Source organism: Eubalaena glacialis, chromosome 3 (genome assembly GCF_028564815.1).
Source record: "Eubalaena glacialis isolate mEubGla1 chromosome 3, mEubGla1.1.hap2.+ XY, whole genome shotgun sequence".
NCBI classification, from domain to species: domain Eukaryota; kingdom Metazoa; phylum Chordata; class Mammalia; order Artiodactyla; family Balaenidae; genus Eubalaena; species Eubalaena glacialis.
Genome location: NC_083718.1, coordinates 163,723,114 through 163,732,598, shown reverse-complemented (window position 1 = coordinate 163,732,598; position 9,485 = coordinate 163,723,114). Strand labels below are relative to the sequence as shown.

The window sequence follows — 9,485 nt, the reverse complement described above, 5'->3', positions numbered from 1 at the left end:
AATACAGCCTTCAGAGTGACTGTTTAGCACCTGGACAATATTAATGCTTTCCAGAATGGAATTTTTTTTTTAATATCCATGAAGTATAAGTGGTTCACATTGATAGTCGCTGGAACTAGTACTTTGTCAGCAATCCTGGTGCCTAAACTTGTATAGCTACTTTTTTTAACCTAAATGTAAGACTTGACATTTCAACTTTTTGGCTTAGGCTGTGAAGTTTAGGTACTTCAAGTTGTTGATCATTTTCAAGCTCATTTCAATATAGTCTACCAACCAGCCCTTCCAACTTTGTGGCACTTAGAGAATTAGCATTACTACCATCTGACCCATATGTAGTCCTTTACAATTTGCAAGGTACTTTTACATCCATTATGTTTAATTTGATCCTTACAATACCTTGTGAGGTAGGCAAGATAACGAAATCTACATTTTATAGATAAGGCAGCTGAAACAAACAGGAACTAAATGGATCGGATCCTTTTTTACTCCATTGAGCATCTTCTTGTATACTGTCTTCATCCAGATCCTTGATAGAAATGTTCAAGAGGACCTCCAGAGGCCAGGCTGACCCTGAATTCATAGCACTGACTGATACAGCAGTTTAAGCAGGTCAGTTCCCCCAAAAGGTTTGATTATCCAACCCACAGGTTGCCATTCTGTTCAAAAGGATGGTACAAGAGATAGTCATCTGACTTACATAAATATTAGTACCAGTCCCATTGGGAAAAAAGCAAATGAGGGTTGGCTGCCAGAAAAAATTTCTACTTGCCTGTCCACAAAGGGACTGTCATACCAATTGCTTAAGGAAGCCAAGTCTCCCTGTCTTCCAAAACCCCCATGGGGCCATGTTTTATTATTATTTATGGTTCTTAGCACATCCTGTCCCACATTGTAGTTGGTTATATACGTGGCTTATAGCTAACTTCAAGTCATTCACCTTTATAACACCTAGCACTCAGCCCACTGCTGTCCATGTAGGAGGCACTCGAACTGGTAAAACATAAACCAATTCAAGTAAATGCTCTTCCAACTGTATCTGACTCCCCTCCAAAAACAAACTTGTGACTAGAAGAGGCACAGACCATTGCCACATTCCTGCCAACATGACTGATTAAAATGCCCTTATGATTGGCTTGGTCACAGTTTCCAGCAGGTGCTGAGGCTTTTGCTAGTTAAGCCAGCTTTCATTGGATTTTGTTTTGTGTTTTCACCAAAAAATAAAGACATTTCTCTAACAATAGGGACAGAATACATGAAATAGGACTACTTCTTAATAATGCTAGTCAATCAATAAGGAAAATAAGTGATCAGTAACACAAAACATCTGACTGTAGGTCTTCCAAGAAAGGAAAAAGGACTAACAAACAAGAATATAGTGCTTTACCATTTACAAATCTTTCACATACATTCCATTTGACCCTCACAACAACCCTGTGAGGTAGGCAGCACAGATATTATTCCCATTTAACAGATGAGGAAAGTGAATCTCAGAGCAATTAACTGATGTGCCCAAGGTTCTACAATTAGTAAATAATTTGTATTCATATCAGTCTTTGGCCTAAAAATTCAGCACCCCACCTCCCCTCATACTTGCCTACCTACTTCACAGGGATAATGAAGATAAAATGAATTCAAGGCTAGAAAAATACTTTGAGGGGAAAAAAGCACTATATAATTATACCCGCAAACTATAATTTTCCACGATATATGGCTCATTCCCCTTCTTGTCCCAGCTTGTGCGTGAACCCAGAATTTTATATTGCCTCTGTTCTGTGTTCAGCTAAGCAACACGTAAGGCAGGGGAACAGTGTGATTCTCTTTAAAGTTATATAAATTACAATCAGGATAACTGCTATTATAGCAAGTTGAAAAACAACACAGAAAGGCCAATGTGCAACTGGGACCCACGGAAGCACACAGCAAAGCAAGGCAACATTATCAGATAGGGCATGATTGCATAGAAGGAAACGTGGTGTCAGAGTTCACACTGGCACACACACAGTTATCTAAGGCAAAGTGGTGGCAAAGAAGAGTCATTTGTTCCGCATTATATAAACAAGAGCAGAAGATTCATGAGACCCCATGCAACAGTATCTTATGTCACACAGATCTCTCCAGCTGCCTACAGAGAATATAAACAACACTGTCATCTTCATTTTAAAGAATGACTGTACCTGTGTTCATACCCTGAACTAAACCAAGGAATAGCTCCATGCTAAACTTCCTCGGCTAAAATACAACCAGTACCATCATTCCTAGTCAGACTAATAAACAGAATGTCTTTTAAGGTAATGAATTAGATGGCTGTGTTTAGATTTTTTTTCAGGATTCCCTTTTGATTCTCCTGCTTTTAAGACCCAAAGAAAGTTATATTGAGTTTTTATTGGTGATTCTAAGTATATGTGTTTATAACAGTTAAAGTGTGATAGGTGAATTTAACATATTAAAAGAGTGCTATAGCATCTGTTCGGAAAAGATTATATACTATACAAACTATTCAAGTCATACAAAACCATTTTTCAGTGTCTTTTCAACTGAGAAGACTCCTATTCAGCACGCTTCTCCTCCTGAGGTGGTTCATACTGAGCAAGCTATGGGGCAAAGACAGAGGAGTTTAGGTGAATTTGATTCTAAATTGGGTAAAAAACTTAATAGTAACAAAATGAGTTAACTATTATATTCAATTTAATTACTGAATCAGTAAGTTTATATTAAAATCCTATGCTTTTTAAACCACTCAGTGATTTTAATATTTAATATAATCAAACCTAGTGAAAGTTCTTTTTAAATAAACCTTTAAAATTACTGGGAAACTAAAACTTAATTCCCATTCATGACTGCACTATGCAAATACTTGATATGCAATAATCTATATCTTCCCAAAGATGTTGTGGCTTATAGTAAGGTACTTTCTTCCTCTCCACCGTAAGTTTACTGAACTTTCTCCTAAAAAGCAGAAAAAAAGAATTATGTGACATACATTAATCTAGCCAGTCAATGAGGAGCAGCTAACGCTTTTGACTTAAAAGGTGCCAAAAAGTTGTGTGGCATCTACGCACTGTGGGATCTCAGATAATTTCAGACACTGAATTTTCTGTTATGCCGAGCTGGGGTCTGCTGCAACACTGCGCTAAGATTTGAGTTGTTCCAGTTAGCTGTCAGATTTGAGAAGCTAATTAGACTTCACTGTGCATTAGTTTCCTCACCTACAAAATGGTCTGTGCACCTGTGTCACTTATCTCACAAGGCTGAGAAGATAAAACACATCATGAGAAATGCCTAGAGTCAAGTGAAATGCGTTATGTGATTCAGATGTGGTAAAACCTCAAAGACTTTAGAGTTGACTAGTTTGAACTTTATGAAAATTCTCACGGAAGCTTAAACAAAGAAAAAACTTCAGCACTAGACAAAATTAAGGGCAAGCAAATGTAGCGAGGTTAAGTGCAAACAAGTTTACAGAGATACCACATTACAGGGCCACCACGTGACTACGCAGATTGTGCACTGCACAATCTAAGGGGTTCCATTAGCAAAGCAGTGGCCCTGTGTTGACCTATTAAGTCAACTACCTAAGACTCTAAGAAATCTCCATTTACTTATAAACCACTAATCGTTGACCAATATTTTCACCTTTTGTTGATGAAGGTTCCCAAGAACCTCTTCTTGACCACACTTTGCTCATCCTATTTACAGTCTGCTCGTGGTTTTCTAGACAGGGCATCAGCTTGGCCTTGCAGTTAACTGAGATTGATATTCACCCGCCTCCCTCCCCTACTGTCCATTTTAGTGAGGTTTTGGTCATATAATCATTAAAGGTGACATTATTTTTAATATGAATTCTTTCAAAAATTTTACCTTTGTTTTCAGTTTTTTATTTTCTTCTACAATAGCTTCATATTTCTCTTTCATTTCCGCCAATTCTAGGCGAAGCAGCTCTATTTCTGGATTTTCTGGGGTAGCAGCTCCTAAGTGATGCTTTAAAAAACTAATATAAAAGTTAAGAATTTACTTGAGCTCAATGAAACTAATGAAATAGCCTTCTGAAATAATTCTCTGATGAGAGTTACCCCACCCTACCACCAATATTTACCCAGAGATCAAAATCCAAATACTCAAAGTAATTTTTTCAATAATCAAAAGTATTTTAAAGGTTAATATCTATGTGAAAAAATACGAGTTCAAAAAAATAAAGGCCTTTTTCTGACTTGAAAAATGAAAAGGATACTCCAAAGCACTATTAGGTTTCTCTGGTTCTTCATATAAGGCTACCAAAACTGCAAATCAAAAAGCAGAAAAAAACAACAATTAAAGTCTGAAATTAAAATGGCTGAAATTATATTCCATACCCCAGTAAATATTGAGTGTCTATTATACACCACGCACATTGCTAGGACTGTCCATACCACGGTGAACAAGACAGACAAGGTCGCTGCTCTCAATGAATTTACAGTCTAGTGCAAAAGATAAACAAGGAACTAGACAAAAAAAGACTATCAAGCAGCAATATAGGGTAATGGGTTATAGGAGCACATTGGAAGAACACCTAACTCAGCCCAGGGCACCAGGGAAGGCGTCCCCAAGAGAGAGAAATAAGACCTGAGACCTAGGCAATGGTTTCAGATAAAAAGGGAAGGCCAGGGGCAAAAGAACAACATATTGAGGAACTGAAAATTCAAGTGTGTCTAGATGGAGTTGTGAAAAGGGGGGCAGGAAAGGAAGCTGGAAAGGTGGTTAGGGAGGAGACTAGAGGATCCTGCAAGTTCAGTCGGGCCTTGGTCCTAAGAACAAAATGGCATGTAATTAAACAGTTATAAGCAGGGGAGTGACAGGATCACTCTTGACTCCTGTGTGGAAGACTGACACATGGGACAAGGGTTTAAAGGCAGGAAGAGCAATTAAGAGGCTGATATGGTAATCCAGTTTAAAGAGAGTGACCTGGGAATTCCCTGGCGGTCCAGTGGTTAGGACTCTGCGCTTCCACTGCAGGGCGCACAGGTTCAATCCCTGGTCGGGGAACTAAGATCCCACGTGCCTCGTGGCGCAGCCAAAAAAAAAAAAAAGGGAGAGAGTGACCTGCACTAGAGTGATAGAGGGATGAAAACAAGATAGATATGTTTGAGAAGAACTCTGTAGAGAATCAACAGGGCTATGGTTAACTGTTGGAAGGAAGAAGCTCTGAATTCAAAATGTTCTTCAAGAATGAAGTTTCACACACAACATGCTAAACAACCACCAACCAAAAACTTTACCAGTAATCAACATGCTCAAATCAATATTAAAATATATACTTTAGTGGTTTCATATCCAATAGTTCATGTCAGCACTACCTTTTCCATCTTATTATTGAACACATTCCTTCTAGGATATACGACTCAAGTAAAAATCTCTCTAAACCAGTGGTTAATTTTTTTGTGCACGGAACTCCTTGAAAACTCTGATCAAAGACAAAAAACTGTATCTACACACAAAAAAATGTGCATATCTAGACCCCAGTTTAAGGACACCTCATAAACCAACTTACATGCTTCCCTTTTATTTTTTTAGAGTTGTAATAACCCTCCAAATATAGACAGTATTAAAAAAATCAAATGGGCAACTAATACTAACAACTTACGTTAAGTTCTGATACTCTTCTAAACGTACTTACAGCACTGTTTTTTGAGAAATTGGCATATTTACATCATCACTACCCTCTCCTCTCCTTCCCTCTTCTTTCAGTGTTACAGTACACTTTAATTCCTCTACTTATTACCTTTTTCTTGAAACTATGTACTCAAGCTTCTGTTTCTTCTTCCATGAATTTCCACTGATCTGTACCAAATGCTAACTTTATAAGACATGAATACTCTTACCCTTTCTTCCCTTCTTCCCCTACCCTTTCTTTTAGCTTCTAAATTTCTGTCAGTGGTAGTTACAAGGTTGATAATTACAGAACATAATGTAAATGTCAAGTTTCCTGTGCTTTTCTATAGATGAAATATACTTCCTTTTAAACAGACAAGAACTCTATACCCAGTGTTTCCCTTTTTGCCTTAGCAGCTGGGATTTTTAGAGGTTGATACAGTGCTCAAAATAACTAAAATGCCTCTTCTTCCAAATGACTTATCTTTATCTTTAGCCATCCCTATAGCGTTTTAATGTTAGCGTTTTAATGTGGAAATAAGCTGGATAAAAATTATAAGTTAAATCTGTGTAAAGTACACAAAATCAAACTTTAAATAGATCATATCAGTAGATACTCTGTTGTCTGATGTTACTTAGGAGACTGGAAATCTGGGAAAGTTGAGGGGGAATACCAGTAGATGTCAGTAAGGGAAAAGAAGCCTCTAGTGGTTTCCAGTCTCTCATGAAGGAAAATCCATGTATGGCCACAAGGCTGAATATCTTCATTTACCTCCCACTATCCTCACTTCTCTGTCCTTAACAGTGTATGTTTCATTCACTCCATCCAGCCACTCTGGCCTCCTTACACTTCCTGAAACTCAACATCACACTTCATTCAGGTCTCTGCTCAAATGTTCTTAAGAGAGGCCTTGCCTCACCACCCTATATAAAATGGCACACCCATCCTCCTTATCCCCTTACTTCGCTATGTTTTTTTCATAACACTTACCACTGGTTGACACTACGGTTTATCTGTCTCCCCCAACTAGGATATAAGTTCATTTAGAGCAGGGACTTTTGTTTTCCCCCACTGTTGTATCCCGGTGCCTAGAAAAGACACCTGAATAAAATGGTTAAATAAATGAAAGAAGTGCGCTTGTGGAGTTTTTTGAGGGGGGGGGAGGTCGATGAAATTCCAAGCGTCTGTGATACCTCCCCAGATGACAGCACAAGTGCTTTCATGTAGTCCCTTAAATGTTTACTGAAACTTATTTGCAAAGAGATAGGAAACTGGTACCTGAACCTAAGGTAGCAACTCAAAATTACCAGCCCATGCTTGGGAATTAAAAGCCCTGCATTCTGCTAAGACCCAGAGTTGTAATTCTCCCAGAATTTTCTCCTAACTTTTGCTTCTGGCCAAAGAGCGGTTTCCAAATTATTTCCCAGATACTTACTGTACTTCTCATGTGGACCCAGATCATCATCCCTGCCAACTCCTCTGTTCTGCACCCTTGAAAGTTCCAGCCAGTGAGTTGAGTGATACCTAACAGGCATTCGCCTTACTGCTTAGCTAATGAAATAAGAAGTACCCACACTACCTCTTGGAACCCCCCAGTTTCAAGCACCTTATTCATCTACTTAGATCTTGAACCCCAGAGTAAGAGATACAGTGTAACAGCTTCCATTTTTAAAAGTGAAAACAATATAACCGTTTTGATGTGCCCTCAAGCTCTTTAAACTGTGATTCTACTTTAATTGTGAAATCTGCACAAAGTAGGAATTGATATAGACTACGAAACGGGGTTCGGTTGAAAAGCCACAGCCAAACCGCTACTTCAGGGATTAGGTTCACTTAGCTACTTTATAGCCCGCTTTCAAACCTGGTCATTTCCCCACTTGCCCTTTGTTCGAAGGAAAATGTTTCTGTACAGGATTTTGAGGGCTCCGAAAAAAGTGTCAGGAGGGAGGAGTTGGGCTCTCAAGGTCTTTAGCAAATATGCTCACTGCGGTTGCTCAAGGCAAAGCAACGGAAGTTGGAGGGACTTCGCAACAGCTGCAAGAGTTTCACTCCCTGCGGCGAGAGCGGTAGCGAGAGCGAGGCTACCCGACCCCGGCGGCGGCCGGCAGCCAGGCGTGAGCCGGTCCCCGCTGAACCCCGAGGCCCACCTCGCTGAACCCGGGACGGGTCCCACCTGTTCCCCTCCTGCCCCACGCCACGGCCCGTCTGGGGCGCAGCGCCGAGGAGCACGACGAGGTCACGAGGAACCCTCTCCTGGCCCATGCTCACCCTTGGTCAGCGTGTCCAGCACCCCCGACTTCTCCAAGTACCTCCGGAACTGCTCGCGCTTCGAGTCGGCGGCCTGAGGAGACACGGCGGGTCAGGGGCCGAAGCCCGGGAGCCGGAGCAGGAAGAAGGCGCTGGAGTCCGGCAACGCCGCCTCCGCCTCGCCACCTCAAGCCCCCCAGATCTGCGCGCGCGCCCCCACTCCCACCCGAGCCGACCAGCGGCTGGCTACCGCCCGCACGCCCCCAGCCACGCCGCGCCCCCCTCACTTTGTAATGGGCCATAGTGACAGCGGCAGCGGCGTAGCTGGCGCTGGAGACCGTGGCGGGCGGGCTCGGAGCAGCACTGCTCATGCGCGGAAGGGCGCGTGCGCCTGCGCACTTGCGAACCACGGTCCGGGACCGCCGGGGTGCGGCCCGTTTTCATGGCGACCAGGACGCTCTGAATGCCCCACAGTGAGCTGAGCCAAAGGAGGCTGCGTACGCCCGCCCCTCTGTCTAGCAAAGCAGCACTTCTCCTTCCTCTTCCGGTTCTCGCAGAGATTCGGTTACTTAGTGGGAGTCTGGGTTTCGGTAACTCCCGACAAGTGTCCAGGTGGGGCCAAAGATGGGCGTGGCGCCAGGGGCGGGGCTTACTGAGCCCTGGAGCACTAGAACTCATTCCAGAGACTGGGGTCTCCTGACACCGGGAGTGGGCGGACCTGTGTCAACTAGGACCTCAGAAGCTCTGGCAGCGTGTGTGTGCTGGCTTGTCGACTCCCATCTTGAAAAAGGGCGCACTAACGAGGGCAACCCTTGGATTTCCAATGGCTGGAGGACTGCTTAGAATCGTCTGTTTGGGCTCCAGCTCTTATATGTGGAGTCTCCTTGTTCTGTGGCCAACTTGATGTGGGCCTCCGGAGGGTGAGCAGTAATGTGCTAATAATAGCTAGCACTTTTGAGCGCTTACTGTGTGCCTGGCAGTGCATTAAACACATATGTTTCTTATTTTAATTCTCACACCGTCCCTGTAAGGTACGTACTGTTAGTAAACTGTCAAGGATAGATAACCAGTGAGTAGTAGAGCCAAGACTCCGATCCTGGCACTGAATCACGATGCTAACTATAAACTGGTGAAAGAAAGCGACCAATCTTTTTAGGATTTTATTTACCTAGATAGCAACATTATGATTATATTCAAGACAGATCAGGTTGCAGTCTATAAAGAAACTGCGTTAAGTCCCAGGGGCAAAGTTTAATCAGTGTCCAGAAGTAAAAGATTAGTAACCAAAAGAGGGAATTACATAGATTAAGAACAATCTCTGAAGGCTGTGCTCCCTTCAAGGAAAAACCTGGTTCCATTTAGCTTCGATTCTGACATGTGATTTTCCCAAAATTAGTGTTATTCTGAAGGGAGCCTGTAGAAAAGTAGTCCTGATTTGGTAACTCTATGTCTTTGAACTTGAAACTACTCCTTCCCAATTCAGAATTAGAGCCATTTTCCCTTTTTTAGATGGGTTTGCAGTTGTCTGTCTAAACAGCTGGTCTGTAGAGCTGCCCTGTTTTTTCTGTGCTCAACCATCATTAAGCTACTTCTTTGATAATGTAATACACAGAAT

General features: G+C 41.9%; 1 protein-coding gene across 2 annotated transcripts; it reads right to left on the bottom strand.

Moving 5' to 3' along the window:
* Positions 1-227: 227 nt before the first annotated feature.
* MYCBP (MYC binding protein) lies at positions 228-8,303 on the bottom strand. 2 transcript variants are annotated; one of them, XM_061186759.1, is made up of 5 exons: positions 8,158-8,303; positions 7,892-7,964; positions 4,226-4,274; positions 3,856-3,985; positions 228-2,946 (listed from the first exon to the last, which is right to left on the bottom strand). In XM_061186759.1, exons 1-5 carry the CDS (start codon positions 8,239-8,241, stop codon positions 2,932-2,934), a joined length of 351 nt encoding a protein of 116 aa, XP_061042742.1. In that variant the 5' UTR covers positions 8,242-8,303; the 3' UTR covers positions 228-2,931. The 2 variants fall into 2 exon arrangements, with proteins under 2 accessions (XP_061042742.1, XP_061042741.1); XM_061186758.1 differs by having other exon boundaries at positions 233-2,591; positions 8,158-8,299.
* Positions 8,304-9,485: the final 1,182 nt, after the last annotated feature.

Excerpts from the sequence above, each read along its gene's own strand:
- MYCBP (XM_061186758.1), bottom strand. The coding sequence starts at position 8,241 with ATGAGCAGTGCTGCTCCGAGCCCGCCCGCCACGGTCTCCAGCGCCAGC. Across the intron at positions 7,965-8,157 it reads TCACTATGGCCCATTACAAA|GCCGCCGACTCGAAGCGCGA; the intron begins GTGAGGGGGGCG and ends GTGTCTCCTCAG. Across the intron at positions 3,986-4,225 it reads AAACCTAATAGTGCTTTGGA|TTTTTTAAAGCATCACTTAG; the intron begins GTATCCTTTTCA and ends CTTTTATATTAG.